The sequence below is a fragment of the Cibotium barometz genome, chromosome 43, assembly GCF_041138505.1.
Source record: "Cibotium barometz isolate CiBa-2024 chromosome 43, ASM4113850v1, whole genome shotgun sequence".
Classification (NCBI taxonomy): Eukaryota; Viridiplantae; Streptophyta; class Polypodiopsida; order Cyatheales; family Cibotiaceae; genus Cibotium; species Cibotium barometz.
In genome coordinates, this window is record NC_141088.1 from 12,175,397 (window position 1) to 12,198,525 (window position 23,129).

General features: G+C 46.0%; 1 protein-coding gene across 1 annotated transcript; it reads left to right on the top strand.

The window, feature by feature from the left end:
- The first annotated feature begins 2,838 nt into the window (after positions 1 to 2,838).
- On the top strand, positions 2,839 to 21,367 carry LOC147613534 (uncharacterized). Its single transcript, XM_086781503.1, has 2 exons — positions 2,839 to 2,987; positions 20,689 to 21,367. The coding sequence occupies exon 2, from the start codon at positions 20,703 to 20,705 to the stop codon at positions 21,252 to 21,254; it is 552 nt and encodes a 183-aa protein (XP_086637629.1). The 5' UTR covers positions 2,839 to 2,987; positions 20,689 to 20,702; the 3' UTR covers positions 21,255 to 21,367.
- The last annotated feature ends 1,762 nt before the right edge of the window (positions 21,368 to 23,129 follow it).

Genomic DNA, 23,129 nt, shown 5'->3' on the forward strand with positions numbered 1-23,129 from the left:
AGGCATAAAACCAAATGAAGCAATATGCCGATGAATCGAGGAAGCATGTGGAGTTCAAGGAAGGGGATTATGTATTCCTAAGAATCCCTAAGTCAAGGTATGCTTCTTTGAAGGGAGACACCAATACAAAGCTTGCTCATCGCTTTTATGGACCATACAAGGTGTTGAGAAGAATTGGTGAAGTAGCCTATCAATTGTTGCTACCTTCTACCACAAGGATCCACAATGTGTTTCATGTGTCACATTTGAAGAATATGTGGGGCCTCAATTGGAAGTGATTGATGAATTGCCTCTAATGGATGAAGAGGGAATGATTCAATATGTGGTGGAGAAGGTGATTGGAATGAGGGAAAGACACCTTCGTAATAGGTCTATTATTGAGTACCTTGTGAAGTGGAGAGGCTTGCCTAATGAAGAAGTTTCTTGACAGTCCAAAGGCTTGATGAAAGACCATCTGGAGCTTCTACAAGTAATGAATCAAAGTGGATGAAGTGGTATAGCTGTTCGGTGTCTTTGGATAGCTATTTGCATGGATTTGGATTATGATATGAAGGATGCCATTACTGTAAATTTACTTATGGACAGCAATGGTCATTGGTATACTTCACTACTCATCAATAAATTTCAACAAGACTCCACGGGCTTATGGATATCATAGAGGGCAGTCCATATGTACATCAAATAAGTGGACAGCTCTATGTGGAGTTTTCTTGTGTAAGACATTTTTGGAATTGCAACAAATGTACTTCCGCATTCATGAGGGAAGTCAAGAAGAATTCGTACAGCCCATACATTACTCCATAAATGGTTTCGAGGACAAAACCTTTGGGTGGGGATGGTTTGTAATGAAAGGGGCTTGAGTTTGTACGTAAGGAGAGGCTCATAGGTATGGATATGGCCGGGCAAGTATGAGGCCCAACATTAATGAGTGTGAAAAGGTGGGCAAGTATATATGTGAATATTGTAGCTAGGGGCATTAATCACTTTTGACTAATCAAATCATATTTTCTTGGAGCTCTATGCTTCTATGGCTATGGTGGTACTCCCTTGAGTGCATGTGGTACTTCATCATGAGTGCACTTTCTTTCTTTCTTTCTCTCTCCATCATTACATGCATAAGGGTGTGCAACTAAGAGTCCACCACCAAGGAGGGGATGTTCAACAAGAGGGGCTCTTGAGTGTCCTTTTAATGGGTGCATGCCATAGCCATTCCTAAGGGTGTGCAACTAAGAGTCCACCACCAAGGAAGGGATGTTCAACAAGAGGGGCTCTTGAGTGTCCTTTTAATGGGTGCATGCCATAGCCATTCCTAAGGGTGTGTGGGATGTGCTATGATTGTTTAACCAGAGGGGCTCTTGAGTGTCCTTTTTACTGGGTGCATGCCATAGCCGTTATATTGTAGAGTTTGGAGGACAAGCATTTGATAATAGAATCATATACAACATCCAAGTAGGCTCCAAGTAGGCTATTGCATATGTCTTGATGTTAAACATCTATGCCGATGCTATGCTTGGTATTTAAGAATCTCAAGTTGTGATGTTATACAAGAAATACAAGAATGCCTTGATGCTATACTTGGTCTCTAAGAATCTCAAGTTATGATGTCATACAAGCAAAACCATGATGTTATCTCAAGTTATGGTGCATGTCATAGCCATTATATTTTAGAGTTTGGAGAACAAGCATTTGATAATGCAATTCATATACAATATCCAAGTAGGCTCCAAGGAGGTTATTGCATATGGCTTGATGTTGAACATCTATGCCGATGCTATGCTTAGTCTCTAAGAATCTCAAGTTGTGATGTTATACAAGAAATAAAAGAATGCCTTGATGGTGTAAGTGAAATCAATGCTTGAAAGCTCTTATTAAAGGGGAATGGGCTAAAGGTTTATTGGGATAGATCAAGCATACATGCAACCAAATTTGGTTTCAATTTGGAAGTATTTTGCACTTTTTGGGATTTTTAACGTAATAGAAAAAATGAACAAAAATGTCCACATATTACATAAATTGCAAAAATGCAACCATGCATTCTAAATGCAACTAGCTAGTTCCTAACAATAACAAAAAACTAATTTACATCATACTTGAAGCAAATAAGAAAAAAGCCAAAAAAAAAAAAGAAAAAAGAAAAAAAAGAAAAACATGTTCTTTTTCCTCTTCTTCTCACTACATCCACCGAATATGTTTCGTGGATACACTACTACTCCACATCAAGCTATGGAAGGCTCTAAAGAGTGGCAATGAGCAATCGAAACAAAGGCTATTGGCCATCTCAACAATGGCGCTATGCAATGTTAAGACTTAGAGATAAGAGAACCACTCTACCTCTACTCCTCCTATTCACAGGAATTGTTTGTCCAAGCAGCCGTCTTTAAAGATGACCATTTACATGTGGACAAATCTCGATATTGCCATGCCGGATTTGTCACCTCGAAAGCAGTTCATTCCATAGGAAGTAGACACTCCTCTCTCTCTCACACACCTACTATGGTAGCTACATAAGCATAATGATAAGAGTAGAGAAGCAGCTCTAAAGACGACTACTACGTGTAGACAACTCTTGATATTATCACACTCCATCTATCACCTCGAAAGCGGTTCATTCCATAGGTAGTATACACTTCTCTCTCTCACACACAACTATGGTAGCTACATAAGCATAATGATAGAGTAGAGACACAAGAGCAAGACTCAATTGCACAAAAAATGCGGCCACCCAAGTAATAAATATTTTTTCTAAATTCAGCAAATATTTTGAAGTTGTTAGAAAAACAAGGGACAAAATGACAAAGGCTCTAGAAAGATGAACCTTCACGGCGGTCAAATATCAAATGTCACTAAATAGAATCTTGGCGGGATATCCGTATGCAGTCGACCGAAAAATCCAAAATAAAATGGGATTTAAAGATCTAATTGGGGGTCTTTTATAACAGTTCACGGCAAGGCATTTGTGATTTCTATCACAGGGGCGTAGTGAAAAGGTTCTCTCTCTCTCTCTCTCTCTCTCTCACACACACACACACACACACGAATTCCTGTTCATCGTTTCTTGTTTTCTTTTCACTCATTATGTGCAAAAAAGCTCCATTTCTCATCTGTCATAAGAGCACTTCTTGAATAGATCCATCGTACAAATTGTAGAATTGTTATTTTCAGTGTTTATAACAGATCTTGCCACAGTTTTGCACGTTTTCATTGAAAATTTGCAAATTCTGTAGCTTAAACATGAATTTAACTCCTCCTACTATTGGGAAAAGAAACATCAAGCTCATGATGTTGATCTGTGTAAGCCTAATGTTATTATCGACACTTTATATGTTTTTTGTATCCAATTGGTGGTCTTCCTCATGACATTGTATCAGTAAGAGATGCAAAGTTTATTGGTCAGTTTTGGCATGCATTGTTTGATAGTTTTGGTACTAAGCTTAATTTTCCTAGTGCCTCTTTCACTCATAGACTAATGGAAAGATGGAGATTTATAATCAATTAGCTTTCGAACTCATGCTTCAATGATCTTCTTGATCTATACTACTACATGAGGGGAAGCCTTGCTTCTTTTATATCTTGGGGAAGCCTTGCTTTTTTGCCAAAAAGCTTGGCTAAGCTTTTGTTTTTCTCTTTTTCACTTTGCTTTTAGCTTTTTGACTTTGCTTTTGTCTTTTTGACCTTTAATAATAAAATATTATGCTTTTCTGGCTTTAATGCCTTGCTTTTTGGCCTTAGAGTTGCTTTTTGAGAAACCGTCTTTTAGCTTTTTGGTCCGGCTCAGTCTCCTCTTTCCAATGGTGCCCTTGGCTTACGGTCAACCCTGTTTGACTTTTTGCTTTTTCTTGCTTTTTGACTAAGAATGGTGTTTTTTCGTAATCGAACCTCATGGACCCTGTCCCCATGTCTTCTTCCACCTATCTGGTGTCCGAGCATGGGTTTCATCATAATGTTCCTTCCAAGAACATTCATATGTCCCTGGTATATCCATATTTTCCTGGTATATCCATATGTTTCAAGGTACATCAAGTACATCCATATGTTTCAAGGTACTAGCCCCATCTGGTGAGCTTGTGTATCTGGTCTTTCCCAATATCCGTGGTGTCATCTGCTCATCTGGCAACATCTCAATGCCTTTTCTTTGACCAATAGTTTTATTCTTGACGGTACATCTTCATGGCCACATGTGTTAGTAGGTAAAGTAAATGCATACTCACCTTCGCGTCTACTGGGTATTCCAGGTACTAGCCAGGTAGTCTGGAGCCCAGTGGACTATCACATGCCATAAATCCAAGCATTGTCCATACATCAAAAACAGCACGTAAAGTCAAAGAAATTCAAACATACATCCGTATGCAATGCACAAGTAATGATCCTCCTGTTCATGGATTGTCCTATTTGGTTTCATTGAAACTGTGCTGAGCCATCTGGTTTCCCAAGGAAACTGCTTAGACTATCCTCAAGGCAATCTGGTCACTAGGACTGCCTGAGAAGTCTTCCATAGTCATCTGGGCCAGCTAGTCGCATTGATTGTCCGATTATGAGATCCAATACAATCATATTGGCCATCTAGTCGCAATGACCGCCCAACTACGAAATCCAATATAGTCATTTGGGCCATCTAGTCGCAATGACCACCCTACTGCGAAGTCCAAGATATCTGGCATCGTTGCCTCCCATATACAAATCTCGTTTTGGCATCATTGCGGTCGAATGGATCATCTAGCATCGTTGTCTCCCATATACAAATCTTGCTCCTTGGGCTATCCGGCATCGTTGCCACCCAAACTAGAGCAGTCCAAGTAACCATTATATAAGCAGAATAATAGTTAGTTCTAGTCCAATATATATATATATATACAATGAAGAGAGCTAGAGGCACAATCCCTCCCTCTTGAATCTGTCTTGATCGCAAGACGTTCATATCTGTACTTCAAATACAACTGGACCAACCACTTCCTCATAAGCTCGAAGTATATCTGGATTGTCCTAGAAGTACTTCTCTAGCATCCATTTTGCATCGTTGCCTCCCATATACAAATCTTGCTCCTTGGGCTATCCGGCATCGTTGCCACCCAAACTAGAGCAGTCCAAGTAACCATTATATAAGCAGAATAATAGTTAGTTCTAGTCCTATATATATATATATATATATATATATACAATGAAGAGAGCTAGAGGCACAATCCCTCCCTCTTGAATATGTCTTGATCGTAAGACGTTCATGTCTGTACTTCAAATACAAGTGGACCAACCACTTCCTCATAAGCTCGAAGTATATCTGGATTGTCCTAGAAGTACTTCTCTGGCATCCATTTTGCATTCAAAAGCGAATAATTCTTGAATTCCAAGAGGAACTTTCTGACCATTGTCTTTCCTCTTTTTCTCACATAATGATAACACAATATGTTCTGGCTCTTCCACCCCTGGTGGATCCTTCAAAACAAGTTCCTCCGAGGATAACCTTTACATGGTTTCAGTAAACTATCATGGAAAACATTATATATCTTCCAATGATCTGAACCAACCGATGACATGCATAGTTGATCTTCTTGGTAATCTGAAAGGTCCATATACCATCATTCCCTGACTTTGGTAATCCAAAGATAAAATCCATAGCAATATTCTTCCATAGATCATTCAATGGGTGCAATAATCCTACTAGTGTTTGTCGATCAAACTTGACCTTCTGACAAACCAAACATTCTTGAATCATAAAGTTCAATGTTCTTCCTCATAGTAGGCCAATAGAAATAGCTCTCCAAAGCTTGAAGTATAGTCAAGGTGTCTATGTCCCATGTAGGGAGGAGCATGACACTCTTCCATTACTTTGGCCTCAATTCCTTGTGTTACACATGACCTGGGTTTGTATCATAAGAAAACCGAGTAGGGAACAGGCCCGCCCCCTTTCAGGAATTTATTCAGGAACAATCCGCAAGCACGCTGGCCAGGATCAATACAATCAACGAATACAAAACAAACAGATATGCCCACGTAAGATATCCAAGTCGATGTTGATGTCGAGGCACGAGATCTCTGATGCCGAGCACACCACGGGGATGACCCACAAGTATCTCGCACCGGGCTAGTACCAAATTCAATGAATCCAAATCCAAATCCAAGTCAAGGTAGAACTAGAGGAGAACGCCAAATGGATAGATGTGGTCAAGAAACGGATTGAGAGAGAGCTGTGAGGCCCCCGCCAATCCCCCCCCGCGGCCGCCTTTGCCCTCTCCTCACATCGCGTGCCCTTTCGCCTGCTGCCCACCCTCTTGCGCTTGTGCGCTACCCCCCTCTCATTCCTCTCTGCGCATCTGCCCCTTGCCCCCGTTCTCATCCCGACTTTTTTTCTTTTTTTCTTTCTTTCTTTCTTTCTTTCTTTTTTCTTCCCTCTTCAATGGATACCTCTCAGCAGCATCCCTCTCCAGCCTCTCCACCTTCTTGCTCCCCCCCTCGCCTCCTCCACCCTCGCCTCTGACTCTACCCACAGTCGCTCCATTTGCCCCCTCCTCTTCCCCCTTGCCTACCACACACCCCCCCCCCCTTTCTCCACCTCTCCAGAGCATTCCTGTCGGGCCCCTGTAGCCCTTGACCCGGTGAGGAGACAGCCGGCGAGTTCGCTGCTTGATTCATCGTTTCTCAGAGCTGGTGGAGATGACCATTGTGGCTTCACCAGTGAGGGCTCTCCCACTTGAGTCTCCAGGCAGGCCCCCTAGGATCTTGGGGCAGCCTGTGGATTATAGTTTCTTCCGGTGTCTTCCGACGGAAGGGACAAACAGGTTCAAGGAGACCGTAGCCCCTATTCGGGTATGTGTGGTCTTCCACCACTCCAAACCCTCTATGCCAGAGAATGGCGCGATGATCTTCTCTTTCCCCTTGAGGCAGCCCTTGAGACAGAGTATCGATATCCCCCCACCATAGCTCGATGCAACTCTCCTCTAAGGATGCCTCGTCTCTGAAAGCATTGAGGCCCCGCTAAGCCCTGAATGAGACAATCCTCATTTCAATCTCTGTGTGAGGTGGAACTACCAGAATTGCCCTCCACTCGAAGAGTCTTGGGCGCGGGCTTAGACAGGGAATAGTCACAATCTGTCCTGGTGCGGAGTCGCACCAAGTGGGCGTGGATCCTGCCCTCTATGTACTGCCACTTTGCCCGAGCGCGAGAGTATGCATACTCCGTGCTCCATCAATCACAATGGAGGTTATCTGTAAGAAGGGGGGAGAGATACTGCGAGAGGTATGCATGAACACAAAAAGCAGCACCTCCGAGCTGGAGGTCACCATCTCCCCTCCCTGGTCTTTGTCGGCTGATCCACCAAGCTCCATCCTGGCCAAGGCCATCAGTGATCGAGAGATCTTGCAGATGATGCGATAGCTAAACTGTCTACTCATGTATGGTAGCGGCCATTGCTTCTGGATCCCATTCTTTTCCTTCAAGAGCACCATCTTACTGAGGGGCGTATGTGCCACTGCGGGAAGATTCTACCAGGTAGGAGTCATACTTTTTGGTCTCCATCCTTCTGCCCTTCAGGGACGCAGGGAGGAGTGTGTCTCTCTATCAGTGAGCAGCTTCTGCCGTTTGTGTGACAGGATCAGGATGAAGGAGATAGCACATGCGGAAGCATAAATAGTAAACATATGAGAGAGTGCAAAGGAGATTGAGAGAGTTGGACAAGATCACCTTTTATAACAGCAGTAAAGCTTTACAATGGCAATGGCCAGCAACTGAGTGTCGAACAATGTGCAAGGGAAGTGGATGAATGAGTGAATAATTGGAAACTCCTTATATAGTGGAGTAGAGACCTGGCCAATTGGCCCTGGACAATAATTAGGAGAAAATCCAGTAAAATCCCAGATAAATAGTAAAGCCCCAAAACATTGAGATGCACAATTCTAACAGAGGAGTCATAGTTCCAGGACGTGCTCAGTGGGTTACCATTCTGATCGGAGAGGATAGCGTTGGCTTCCTCAACATTTATGCCCCGAATGCGGCTGCAGGTAGAGCTATCTTTTGGAGCACTGTCCAATAGGCCCTGCCCCGGGCTGATTTTTGGTGCATGGGCGGTGACTTCAACATGATAGAGGCAGTAGAGGACAGACTTGGAGGTGGCACGGCCACAACTCAGGAGTGCAGTACTCTGCATGGGAGGAGATGATTCTGATTCTTAGGGGACATGACCCTTGGCATCTTCCAGAGTTTGGGTGTAGCCCTAGGAGTCTTAGCTTTTCTCGATCGGATAGGCGTAGCACTGGCCCCAACCTCTCTCGGTTGGACAGGTTTTATGTTGACGAGTGGGCTTACAGCCGTGGAGGCATGGGGTAGGCACTACATTTTCGAACCATGCCCCAGTTATTCTGTCCCTAGAGGACCCATGGAGGCATGACAGACATGTGAGCTCCAGGATTCTAGACAGCCTCATTCAGGACCCGAGATTTGTAGCCGGATTGAGCAGATATGGGCGGGTCTGGACTTTTCCTCAGGATCTGCAACGTGCACTTTGGATGATGGCCTCGGGGAGATCAGTACTTTCTTACAGGAGGCAGCCCATAGTAGATTGGAGGGATTTCGGGCGTAGGAGAGGAGCTTGAGGAGGGGCCTAGCCTCTTAACAACATCTTCAGGAGAGTTCCCCAGACAGCACGTGGATCGAGAGTCAGATTGCTGTCGCCCGCACCGAGATTTGGTCCATTGAGGTGACGAGGGTGGAGTATAGATACCATGCGAGGGCCTCATTCTGGACTCAGGCTGATGACAGAGTTACTGGAGACTTCTTTGAGATAGCCAGCCCATAGAGGAGGAGAGACGGTATTCGCAGGCTACGTGGCCAGGATGGAGCTATTGTTTCTGATCCCCCCGCAGGTGAGAGCCATCGCCATGGATTTCTTCCGGTCTCCTCATTGGTGCCCCATTATCCCCCCAGGTGATGGATGCGTGTGAGAGAGTCTGGAGGCACACTCGAGAGGTGGTTTCCCCCTCCCTTCGGTGTTTCTTATTGACCCCTTACACTGCAGAGGAGCTAGCGGAGGCGGTGAAGGCATTACCCAAATGCCCGGGGGTGGATGGGCTTCGTGTTTCTTTCTTTCTTCGCCATTGGGACCTCATGGAAGGTGGCCTTCGCACTGCCTTCAATGAGATTATGCTCACAGGTGCCATGCCAAAGAGGCTCACAAAGGGCTTGACACATTTGATTCCCAAGGAGGGTGGTGATAGATTGGAGATCCGGCAGTGGAGACCCATCACCCTTCTAGGGATGGCCTACAAGATTTTGGCCAAGGCCATCAGCCAGGTGACCTCAGCCTTCCCTCCCAAACGTATCCCTAACACTCAAACTGGTTTGTTCAGGATCGGAGTATTCTGGACATCTTTACCTTTTGGGAGAGGCGACAGCTTTGGCCAGGATGCGACAACAGGACCTCATTGTGCTACTCCTAGACTTTAAGAAAGCTTATGACAGGGTGGATTGGAGCTTTCTGGAGGGCACTATGAGCTGGATGGGATTCCCCATGGAGTGGATTTGCAGAGTCTCAGGACTTTATTCAGCATCTCATAGCCAGGATCTCATTCAGGGAGCCCGAGGCGACAGATTCCCCCTTTCCTGCTCGGTTCAACAGGATTGTCCTTTGGCATCGTACCTCTTTCTATTTGTCACCGAGGCCATGAGTAGTTTTCTCTCCGCCCAGGAGACCAGACTTTAGGGATTGCACCTTCCCCTCCACACACAGGAGGAGTTCTGGACTCAGAGTTTGCAAACGATACAACAGCCTACCTTGCTGGAGATGCTGGGAATCTCGAGAGATTCGTGGAGGCGATAGAGATTTTTTGCCATGCATCAGGAGCATAGATCAACTGGCACAAGTCGTGTGGTTTTTGGGTAGGCTCAGCACCCACCCCGACTTTCCAGTGGATCCGGAGGGACACTCCAGTCTGATACCTCGGCTGCCAGGTTGGCATTGATATCTCTCCCGAGCAGCAGCTCGCTCCGCTTCTTCTGAGTATGCGGAAGAAGCTTCTATACTAGAGCTCGGCGAGGCTATCCCTAGCAGGTAGAGTGGTGGTGGTGAACCAGGTATTGCTTGCCCACCATGTGGTACATCACCTTGTGCTGGGCCTTTTCTCGGGCTTGTATTGGCCAGGTACTGTGTTTGATCCGGAATTTCTTGTGGGCCGGAAGTGATCGGAGGCTAACCAAGGCCAAGATGGCATGGAGAGTGATCATTCAGCCACGTACAGAGGGAGGTTCGGCCTCATTGATCCAGCTATACAAAGACGTGCCCTACTGAGCAAGTTGATTGTCAGAGGACTCCTACTCGGTGGTGAGCCTTGGAAGGATTTCCTCTTGGCCCGGATTTCAGTCCACACTTCGAGCCTTGGAGGCCCGTGGCCGCAAAGTACTAGATGGATCTTCACAGAGATGCGAGCCCGTGGTTTTAGTCCTACCTTTGAGGACAGATTCACAACCAGTCTACTTCGTGCTTGGGATCATCTCAGGCCAGCCCTCAAACAAATTGCTCCAGTGGCCTCAGAGAAGCAGCTTCGGCAACCTTTGATCTGGAACCTCTTGATCCGTTTACCCAGTGGCCACATGCTAGGGGCCCGACCGCACATATCCTAGGGCACCTTGAGCATGGGACCAGCCAGGTCTCTTGGAGATTGGGCTGCACAGGCAGTTACCTGAGGAGGAGCAGGAGAGGCCTGACAGGGATCTGGGGTAGAGACAGGCTCAGCATCGACATTGACTCAGCTGTTCCTCTGGAGTGGCTGACTCCTATTCCAAACCCGACCCCCCCAGTGTGGCTAGGCATGTTCACCAGACACGATATCCTCGTTGCGGTCCATGGAGCAGATAAGGAGAGTGGTTTGCTCACTTTTTCTATTGGATTACATGGCAGATAGAGAGATCAGAGCACCCCTTGGAGGATTTCAGAGGCTACACCTTGCAAAGGGTGAGGGTGGTTTTCGGGCACGTGCATGACACATAGATCCAGCATTAACCACGGTGGCCAGGGAGAGATTTTGGTGGTTATGGATTTGGGAGTGCCGACCTCTCACACGGTTGCAGGTGGACCCGAGAGAGTGGACTTGGCATGATCCCACAGATCGGGTGGAGACTCTGGATGCCCCATTCTTTGCATATATAGCGCGGCTCAGTCGCAGGATCCAAATGCTGGAGATAGATGGCACATCGGTGGCAGCAGCACACTGGCAATCTTAGGGCCTATCACAACGCTTCCTTTCAGATTTCTGGAAGAGGCCATGCCCAAGCTGCAAGTCCAAGTTCCAATTCCAAGTCCATATACCGGAGATAAGTGAGGAGTCAAGACGGTGAAGCTTATGGGGATCAGCTGAAAGTTTGTTGCCTTAAACTGTAAAAGAAACAGCTTCTTCCACAGCTTCAATCTTGGGAATAGTCTTCTTCTTCTTCTTCTAGCTTGAATGGAGACTTTCAATTCTGAAAATCAGAATTCAGCCAGCTTATAAGTGTTTTGGGGAAATAAAAACACTATGGTATGGCTGGAAAAATACTCTAGAATAAGTGCATTAAATAGAGCAATAAACAAAGACCAAGAAGTACTCTTGAATGAGGCTGGAAATCTGAATTTTTAAGAGTTCTATTTAGCCTAGAAGGAGGCGCCTAGATGAAGAGGAGGAGTGGAGGTTATTGCTCATGAAAAGGTGTGGTAGGGAGAGGTTTGTGCAAGACTTTTGGATCAAAGAATGGCTATTAGCAAAGTAGCAACTCGTGTAGCTAAAAGAGGAGGAAAAGTTTACTTTTTATCTTTTTCTTTTGAGTTAACTAGCTTGCATGACTCTTTTGGAGAAAAGTGAGCTTGCATGCTTTACTTTTAAGAAAAGTAAGCTTGCATGGCACACTTTTCGATGCATGAAAAGATAAAGCATTGCATGATGCATGCATGTAGCTGAAAAAGCTTGCATGTCGCATGCATGGGAGTTTCTGGCCATGCATGTCGCATGCATGAGGATTTCTGGCCATGCATGTCGCATGTAAGGGGGTTTCTAACTATGCATGTCATATGCATGAGAGTTTCTGACAATGCATGTCGCATGCATGGAGGTTTCTCATCATGGAGAAGAAGTTTATCAACAATACTTAACTAGATTGTCATGCATGCATGCATGCATAGAAATATAAACCCGCATAAGAGTTTGCTACCTTCAAAATGTCAATTATTCCTGTACAAATCCATCAATATAAGTTAATTGAAGACAAGTTATACAACATACTAACCCATGGGTGCAATCCAGGCGTCCCCAGATCCATGAGCTTCTCATGCAATAAAATACAAGCATTGTCCAGGCAAAGAAAACAATACACTTAAATAAAAATAAGCCATGCACACAAATGTATGCATTTAAACACATATTTTGGAAGAAACCCTATCTATTTATATGTACTTGATCCATCAAATGCTTCTATGTAGCCAGGATCTTGTAGATACAGCTATTATACACATACATGGGAAGCTTAACCATAAACATTCCATGGCTACATGTAGTGTCCAACACCCATGTCCATGGAAACAAGATCCTTCTATTAGTTGACAAAGAACAGCCTCACGACTAAATACAAACTTGACTCCATGTACAGAGAGAGGATCAAAGAACGCATAAGGGGGAAGGATGCACTTCTCCTCGGGCTAGCCGCTCTATGAGGAGAAGGCTTTCTCATACAAGGGGTGGGGAAGGGAATAACCACACAGGTGGTTTGAAGTGCCAAGTGGGCTCACCACCACTATTTGTGAGAAAAGGACTAGGTTGCCAAAGCCTCAGGAAGGCTTCCCAACACTTCCGCATACGATCAGAACCACCCTGAAGCTTCCCCCACTGTCTGCAGAGGGTATGAATGATGTCGAGCCAAATGCTACTAATGGACTCCATAGGTAGAGTGTCGGTGCCTTCTATGGCTTCGTTGCATCAAGCTCTCCAGATGTGCCATGTGGCAATGCTGCTGCAAATCTCCCATCTCTGGCACGAACCAGAAGTCTAGTGACCAGTAGATGGAGTTGGGACTAGCGCTATCAAGATGCGAAGGCGAGTACTGAAGGGCTAGCCCCCCACCTTCCTTCTCATAAGCGATGACCACCTCGGCCTCAGTGGCCCAAGCAACGGTACCCCAAGTAATAGTATGGGGAGAGGTCGTGTCCAAAGTGAAGATGCGGTCCGCGGAGAGTCCGCTGCCAAACTTGCTGAGCCTTTGGGCAACCCCAAAGACAATGTCGTTTAGACTCCTGGGGATGCCACATCTCGGACATGCTGCTGGTCTATTGCCAATGGCTAACTACGTGCCAACCGCCAAACTCCGATGGGCTAGCAACCACAAAAAGTGGGTAGATCTTCCAAGGTCGAAAACTGTCCTAGAGCCGCTTCCAGAAATCTAAGAGAAAACGCGGTGAGAGGCCTTGAGACTGCCAATGTCTTGTTGCTGTTGGGGTGCCCTCGACCTCGGGCATCTAGATCCTACGGGCTAGCTGTGTTGTGTATGCAAAGAACAGGGTACCAAGAGTCTCCTCCATGTCTGTAGGATCACACCAAGTCCACTCCCCCGGTCCCACTGGAGGGGTGTGATGGGCTGGCTCTCCCAAATCCATAACTGCCAAAGTCTCTCCTTGGCCACCTTGGCCGGAGGTGGGTCTATGTGCCACTCATGTGCATGGAATCCGATCACTCTCACCCTCTGCAAGGTGCATCCCTTGAAGTCCTCCAAGAGGGACTGTAATCTCACTAATCTACCATCAAGACCAATCGAAAAAGTGAGCAATGTGGAGCTCTCATCCGCGTCATGAACTACTAGGAGAATACCATGCCTGGTAAACACTCCCAGCCACTGCGGGGGGAAGAGGGTCTAGGGTCGGGGTTAGCCACTTAGGAGGAATGGTAGAGTTGATGTTGAGGCTAAGTTTGTCTCTGCCCTGGATCCCATTCAAGCCTCTCTCTTGGGCCACTGGGGGGAGCTGTTTGAATGCAAGCCAATCTCCAAGAGACCTAGCAGGTCCCGTGCTCGAAGCTCCCCAAGATATATGAGGCTGATACCCCTAGCATGTGACCACTAGGTAAACGGATGAGGGGGCTCCAAATCAAGGGCTGTCGAAGACGATGTGAGGCTACCGGAACTGAGTGCTAGAGGGCTGGCCTGAGGTCCCAAGCTCGTAGTAGGCTGGCTGCAAATCTGTCATCAAAAGTTGGACTAAAGCCGCGGGCCTGCATCTCTATGAAGATCCATCTAGTGCTCTGTGGCCAAGGGCTCCCCAAGCTCAGTGTACGGGCAGAAATCCTAGCCAGGAGTAAGTACTTCCATGGCTCGCCACCTAGAAGAAGTCCTCTAACAATCAACTTGCCCAGTAGGGTACGATTTTGAATGGCGGGGTCGATGATGCCTAGGCCCCCCCCCTATGGCGCGGTAGTATGATCACTCTCTAGGCCACCTTGGCCCGGGCAAGCCTCCCATCACTGCCAGCCCACAGAAAATTGCGGATCAATCGTTGAACCTGACCAATGCTGGCTCGAGAGAAGGCCCAACAAGAAGTAATGTGCCACACGGTTGCAAGAAGAACTTGGTTCACCACCACCACTAGGTCGGCTAAGGAAAGACTCACTGAACTCTAGTATAGAAGCTTCTTCCGAATGCTCAGAAGAAAAGGGGCTAACTGCTACTTTGGGAAGATATCGATGTCCATATGGCATCCAAGATAATGGACTGGAGTGCCCCTTAGGAGTCGGGATAGCCTCAATTGGACGCCAATTTGGGGCGGTTGGAGAGCCAACCCAAAATCCACACGACTTGTGCCAGTTGATTTGCGTGACAGAAGATCTCTATCGCCTTTGCAAATCTCAGAAGATTCCCCTCATCTTCGGAGAAGCGTGTTGCTGTGTCATCTGCGAACTATGAGTCTAGCTGCTGCTCCTAAGTACGGATGGGGAGATACAATCCCTGGAGCCCAGTCTTCTGATCTTGATGTTGTCTTTACATAGGTGCGGACAACCATTGCTAGGTCTCAAGATATAAAAAGGTTGGCGACAAGCATAGAAGGTAGATGGACATCAAAGAGGGTGATTGAGTACTACTGAAATTTGAGAAAACAAGACTTCGAAAGAGGCCAGGTAAAGAGGGAGTGTGTCCTAAGCTCTCTACTAGGTATTATGGGCTTTTCAAGGTGATCAAGCAGATCATTGAAGTTGCTTTTAGGCTAGCATTACCTAATCATTGGAAGATTCACAATGCATATCATGTGAGTTTATTGCAGAAGTATGTGGGGCTAGATCCATACGAGCCTATCATAGAAGAGCCACCAGAGGTTGACGAGCTTGAAGAGATACTTCAACGAGAGCAGATAGTCTTCCACAAAGAGAGAGAGAGCTAGCTGATGGCAAGCTTTCTAGGCGATACCTTGTGAAGTTTAGAAACTACCTCCCTAATGATATAAAATGGGTTGACGAAGAGTACTTCTCTGACTATCCACAGTTTCTTCGGTCGTACCTCGATGCTTTTTCAATTGAGGATAACTGTTTAGAAGATGGGTCGATGTCACCACTCGGCCACCTAAATGGTCTTCTCTAGTTTCTCGTGCCCGTTTGTGGCCGGTGTATCCTCCACGCCCACCTTTCCATCGTTTTTCCTCATAGAAGGTGCTACACACAACTGTTCAAGATTCTGAGGCCATTCCTGTGTTCAGCAAGCTGAGAGCAACCCTCTCCACCCTGGCACACCCACAAAACCTGCTGGCTGACTGAACTGTACGGCTTCCACGTCATCAGACTGTACAGCAGTACAACCTCTACGGACAGCTGCGTGGATTCCCAGAGCTGGTCGGGCTGGTTCGCTGCTGGTAGCCAGTCAGCCTGGTGTTGCACATTGATTTAGGTTCTGTCCAGGCAGTTTTCACACCCATTTGTGCTTGTCGGCAGCACCCGTGTCTAGCTGGTTACTCCCGTCGCGCTCTGACGTGGAGGTAGTGTGTGTTGGGGTGTGGCTATGACAGCAATTCCGTTGCTGCCTGGTATCAAGCCTGGGAGTGTCCACTGGTGCCAGTCCTTCGTTTTTCAGCATTCTTACGTTGTGAGAGTGCAAGGCAGGCACTAGTACGGGCACACCAATGTCGTGTGTGGACCCGGTACAGTAATGTGTTTGCATATATCCGGTGAGCTGTTGAAGTAGTCTTCATCGACAGATTCTCCTCCAACATATTGTTTGGTATTTGTATTCTTCTTTTACTTATGGCAAATCTGGCAATCAATAATATACTTGGTATTGAGAGGGGGGGGCAGGGGGGGGGGTGCGGGGGGGGGTCCCAGTGCAGTGTCTTTGAGCATATTTCATTTTTCAACTTGGTCTATGTTTTGTGTTGTTTCCATTTCATAGAGTTACAAGATGGTGCCTGATACATGCTCACACTCAACGGGGTGAATTACACCTCCTCCTTCGGAGGTTCTAGACGAGCGAGAATTAGAAATGATTGACGAGGAGTGTGAAACTCGAGCAAATTATCTTGCATTGCTTCAAGCATGGCACTGCATGTCGCCAGCATTAGTATCTTACAGAGTTTCAAGATTGAGGAATGCATGAGTAGTTTGGCTTGAGGGTGACTTCTTTCAGTAGTACGCAACATTGTTGACAGACTTTTTGGGTGCAATGCAATTTTTGTCAACAAGTTAAGCAAGAGGGGATGTCATGTGCAGTCGGCACTTGGATGCCACATGGACATTCTGTAGAGACAAGCACAAGGACGCAAGGTTGGATGCTGTGCATTTTGTGAGCCCCTGGAAAGTCCAGTCGTGTTTTACAAGTCTCGCACAGTCTTGTCATTTTAGCCATTTATAACCCACTTGCAAGAGGTAATGATGCACAGGATGTCTGGGCACTTGTTAGACATTTTGTCGGGCATTATACAACCCCAGTCGAGTCATTCAAGCATCATATTGGTCGAGCTGGGTGTGAACGCCCCACGGGAGCTACTAACGCCAGCAAGGGAGAAACTTGGGAGCCAAGGGTGAGACAGATAGGGCTGTGGGCAGTGTTATGGGCAGCGTGTGTGGATGCCTAGGCCTGTTCGGGCACTAGAAAGAAGACCAAGGGAGGCGGCCATGTGAGAACTCGTTTAATGGGTTCTTAAGCTATTAAAGCCCACGACTAAAGGAGTCAGGCTGATACGACCAGCTGACTATGCATGCAGCCCCTTAATAAGTGTGCTAAAATAAGGAATCTAGGGCTCCCAGATTTCAATCATTTGCTAAAATGCAGGTAGGCCAGAGCAAAACACAAGCAGCACAGGGGTCCACACAAGCAGCCAGGAGTTAATGCATGGAATTGTAGAACTCCCAGAAAGCAGGGTGAGTCCATGTAGGCGCTATCCTCAGGGAGAAATGCCAGGTACAGCAGTATGGTCTCTGTACTCATTGTAAATCTGCAGCAATACAAGAAAGTACACTATGTATGGTGGGTCTCTCTCCTTTTCTTGCATAAAAGTGATCAAGTGTTCTATCTGCACAGTGACAAGAAGTTCCAAAAGCTTGTATGCACCACTTTCTGCTTAATCCCACGTTTTCAAAAGTAATTTTTAACACATGTAGGTCCCTTGCACGCTTGACACCATCCAGAAACTATGCCTTGGGAAGAGGAAATGTTTCCACTTTTTTGTATTGCCCATGCTTGAGAAACGATGAGCCGCAATGAGCATGTGAGCAGATATGTGGATGGTTTGAATCTTTAAGTGCATGCAGATGTCTGCATGTACATGTTACTATTTCTTTCTATCTAAAGCTGGTTGATCAGCTAGATTGTGTGTGTCAGTGTTTTTTCTCTTTAGTGCTAGCATTCATTATGGTTGAGTCTGGTCTGTGCTCGCTTCTAAAGAGGTGATAGGAACACAACACGATGGCTTGTTCATGAAAATTTGTCTACTAGGACGGACACAACTTCATGCATGAACTTGTATTCTTGGACGTTGATGACGTGAGTGATGATTTCATAGCATGTAGTCTACGCTATGCATGATTGGAAGCTTTGTGAGTAGACTCTCATGGAATTAAGATTGTGCTTTTTGTTGTTGTTAAGTTAGGGAAATAACCTACCCTTTCCATTGTAATATCTCTAGGATTACATTTTCTACAGAGTTTTTTTTTGGTTGGATTTGATAATGTGAACCATATTTCAAGGTGGTCAACACAGATGATAAAACCAAGGTGGTGCAACAGGGGAGCGGTCATGTGGTGGCCACAGTTTAGAGTTGTCACATTGATGATGAGGATGAGAGCAACAAGTACACTCAGATGTTTGTTGAAGAGCTGCAACAGTTATTCATCCATTTGCAACACCTTAGAAAGCTCAAAGCAGAGTATGGAGCTACTGGGCAAGGAGAATCAGTGGTGATTTTGCATTTTCTACATAGTTGTTTGGTTGGATTTGACAATGTGAACCATGTTTCAAGGTGGTCAAGACAGATGACATAATCCTGTTCCCCCCTAACCCTTTCTGGTGGACTCCCCCACCCTCTTTTCCAATAGATCCCCTGGCGGACACGCAAGGTCGTCGCAGAGGTCCCCCTGGCTTCTTCACGCTCGGCCCTGATCCCTCTCCTCCCCAGCCAACTCTGTTACGTCTAGGACAGGTGCACACCAGCGCGAGGTCAGGTTGGAGGCCGGAAACGGGCACCTAGTGGGGAGATATCCCTAACGTGGGAAGAGGCTTATAAGTAGAGGCATAGTTATTAGTAATTATAGGGTTAAAAGCTTATAAAAGCACTGGGGCTAATTATAAAGCCCAGTGGCTTATATAAGTGAAACCTAGGCTCATAAGTTATTACGATCATCTTGTTTGACATCATTGAGCATGGCCTATCAGGGATGTTCACTACGACGACACCTGTAGGGTGTGGCCTGGTGGTATGGGACACCAGGTCCTACTGTGGGGAGCTTCTCCAAAGTTGTAACTATGGCCTCCAGCTTGGAGGAGAGTCCGGAGGTACTATGGCTGTTGAGCCTCGCTCCTATGTGGTTGTCCAGTGTTTTGGCCAAGTGAATTGGTCAAGGTAGTTTTGCTTTCTGATCTGAGAGTACCAAGGGATTTGATATAACCAACAAAATGCCAAACACTTAGTGACACCTATTGCCTTCTATAGTTTGACTGGTGCTTTTTTGGGTATGTTTATCACGCTAAGTAAAAATGTAGATTGTAGAGCTCAAGCTGCATGGATGGTTAGATGGTTTTATTCTTTTCTATCGAAAGCGGTGCAATTTGTTCAACGGCTACCTTGAGTTTTTGTGCGTGCTCTTAAATGCTAGCCTTCATTATGCCTGAGTCTGCTCACACCTCCAAAGAAGTAATAGAAATTTAGTTTGACGGTTTATCTATGAAGATGTCTACTAAGGTGACAAATTTTCATGCATGAACCTGCACCTTCTCTTGGGTGCTGATGGCACGAGCTGAGATCTCATAGCACATAGTCTGTGCTATGCATGACAGAGATTATGATTTGAAATTAGTCTTATGGAGTCAAGTTTGCACTTTGGTTTTGGTTAAGTTTGGGAAATAAATTGAACTTTCCATTGGTATATAGTTGGGTGTATGCTTATAGTGGTAGCTTTGGTGGTGCTATTCCAGGGTGCTGCTGAGCGCATGGAGGTTTGGGATGGCCGGGGAAACAAACTGTCACCCGGAAGCCTGACATAGATGCCAAGGGATCAGGGCAAGAAGCCGTGGTGCTATTGAGCAAAATATGCAGGATATCAAATTAGTCTCTTAAATAGTTAAAGTACTGAAATAAAATAATCAAAACACAATGATCCAACAGAGCATGCATGCTTTGCAAAGAGTAGGCAAATACATGGTAATCCACATTAGGACCAGAAAGTTAGTGTGTAACAACTGCCTAACCAGAAAAACTGTGTTAGGGCCAAGTCATGTGGATGCAGGCAAGCCAAATCATAAAAAAACGATTACCAATGTAAGATCTGGGTTCTTGGTGTTGAAGATGTCATACTCCCACTTTACTCGGGGAGCACGTTTTTTATGACTGGATACGTATTTCTCTTTCATGGTTTCAAGATCCCAAATTACTGAAATCCCATATAGAAATTTCATTATCTCAGATGTTCTAACAATAGAATAGCTGTGATGCCAATATAATCATAGCAATGGCTGATCTGCAGCCCTGGTGTACCTTGGAATAAGGGATGGTCAATGCTGGTCAAACCTTGATCAAAGATGGTCATAGATGGTCAGAACACCTCAGAACTGTAGAAATTCCATGAATGCTCAAATTTTGACATAAAGCATAGGTCAAGCCTTGGTCAAGGCTGGTCAAAATTGATACACTCTGGTAAAACTGCCAAGAGCATGTCAAAATCGATCCAAAATAGTCAAATATAGTCTGGTCATAACTTAAATATTTGGAGGCAATCTTGTACAACCCCTTTGTTCGTTAGCTTTGAAATTCTAGATCCTCTGCAAAGCGACCCTGGCCAGGCTTTACCTCTCTCACAAAAGTTTGCATCTAATGCGCCCTTAATAAATGTCAATGTTCAGAACAACTTGAGACTAAACATTGTGCTGCCACCCCCTTGCAATGTCTGCACCAGGTCATAGGCAGCACGAGTCAAACTTGGGTTTATCCTTTGTCTTTAGATGTCTTTCTTTAGTTTTGATACTTTAATGATGCACCACTTTATATGCTTGCTTGTTCTCAGATCTTTGGTGGCATATGATGGATGAACGTGTCTCAGCAGAGGTTACCTTGCGGAGCTTTGATGTAACTGATGCCGAGTATTTTATGAACTGGGCTGGAGATGATGATGTAACACGTTTCACCACATGGGATACATATGTATCCATAGAGAAGGCAAAGGAGTTCATCGCAACTAAAGCGATTCCACACCCATGGTTTAAAGCTATCTGTGTGAATGGAATACCAATCGGTTCGGTGACCCTTAGCCAAGGGGCAGGTGTGAATTGTTGCCGTGCCGAGCTCGGATATGTCATCGGAAGGGAGCATTGGGGGAAAGGCTTCACCACACAGGCAGTTAAATTGGCATTGTTTCAGGGCTTTGAAGACTTGAAAATCCAAAGAATTGAGGCCCTGGTGTATCCTGAGAACAAGGCATCTCAGAAGGTTCTTGAAAAATCTGGGTTTGTGCAGGAAGCTGTTTTGAGAAAATACATATATGCCAAAGGGAAGGTTCGGGATTGTGTCATGTTCAGTTACATAAAACCCGATCCACACACTGCCACCCTTGTGAACCCCTCTCAAGACTGAATTTTAAGCAGGATGCATGCAGGCCTTTTTGAGCATAATTGCTGTAAATACGCGACCTTTGGAACTATTGAGGAGCAGGCGAGGGCAATACATGGGAGGGATTTCTATCAAAATGGAAGAGTGTAATGTAAGGTATTAGTATGCTGCTGTACTAAATAACATGTGAATGCTGACTTCCACGAATTTGGTGAATACAAAGCTTAAATGCTTTAGTGTATTCCACGTGGTAAAAAGAAGCTTAAAAACAGACTCATGGTATAGTTTGCTTGCTTTACAAATTTGCCCCCCTGTTATGGCCATCATGCAATATATGCTGATTGTGAATTCTGGGATGAAGGTCTTTTGAGTGTGAAGTATGGGATTAAGCTGATTGCAAACACGGGCTACAAAACAGCTCTCAAGAGGAGTGATATATACAACCCTCGAGCCAGGCGAAGAGAAAAAAGAGGAGGGGCTCCCTCTTTGGCTGGCCGCTCTCAGAGTTAGTCTACATTGGAGGAGGGAAGGAGTCTACATTGGCGTGGGGAAGGGGGGAAGCCACACCAGGGGTTGTGGTGCCATGATGGGTGCTCTGAGCCCATTGTGAGGAATGGCCCCAGCTCCAAATATGGAGAAACGCTGCGCGCTTTTGTTGCATCCTGTTGGAATTGACACATCTGGTGTCCAGTTGAGACCTTTCAATGGATTCCTAGGGGCACCACGGTTTGTTACCTCCATTGTGCTGTGTGGGAATAGACATCTCTTAAGAGCAGCACATCCCCCCTCCTCCTAAGCATTCCGGGAAGCTGCTCCACTCTCTTTGACTGGAGGGGTGGTGGTGTGGCCAACCAGGTCCTCCTTGCTACCATGTAGTACATTGCCTCATGTTGGGGTGTTCTCTTGGATAGATCAAGTGACTCATTCAAAACTTCTTGTGGGTCAGCAGCAATGAGCAGGTGGCTCAATCAACCTCCTTATAGAAGACGCCTAGGCATCATTGATTTTACGACCCAGAGTTGAGCCCTTCTTGGGAAGCTCATTGTCTGTCGACTCCAGCCAAGAGGAGAACTGGAAAGACTGACTTCATGCTCGCATTTTAGCCCGCACCATTTCCTGTGGAGTAGTGGCCAACCGGCATCAAGGGATCTTCTCAGCGGCTCTTCTCCACGAGCTTGGCCCTTTCTTTGGGGACAAGTTTTGCCACCAGCCTCTTTTGAGCTTGGGAGGCCCTGCATCCCTCCCTCTTTCAGGAGCAAACCTCTTCAAAGGATTGGCAGCCTTTGTTGTGGAATGCTCTTTCTCATCTCCTCTATATGGACATTTCCTTGAGCTTGCTTGCACATACCATGGAGCCACCTATGCTCAGGCCCAGCCGAGACAGTGGGCACTTGACTCCGTTTCCACCTGAGCCTCGCCATCAACTCCACTATTCACTGGATTCGTGAGCTCCCTTAGCATCTCCACCCACCCCAGAGTGGATAGCTTTCTTCTCTCGGCATGATGCTCTCTTGGCAGTCTCTGCCATGTAGAGGGGACTGCCCCGGATGGCACACACAATTGGGGACTTGGTCGTTTGCTACCTAGCTATGCCACCTTAGACGATGACTACTACTCCCCCCCACAGTGGGTGAGGGTAGTCAGTTTCCACCAAGACCCACCCTGGCGCATTGACCCCTATCCTTTCAAAATTGCAGATAACCCCTCTTAGCATCTGTGGCTTCGGCAGAATCCCCCTTTGGATTCACTTCTCTGAGATCCCAGCGAGTGGTTGTGACCCCTCACAACAGACTGCAGTCACCTGGCATTCCTTTTTTCCAGTAAACGGAGAGACCAAGCCATTGCATTTCACTACAGGAGCTTGATGGGAGCTCAAGGTTTTCTCTTGGACTATGGCAA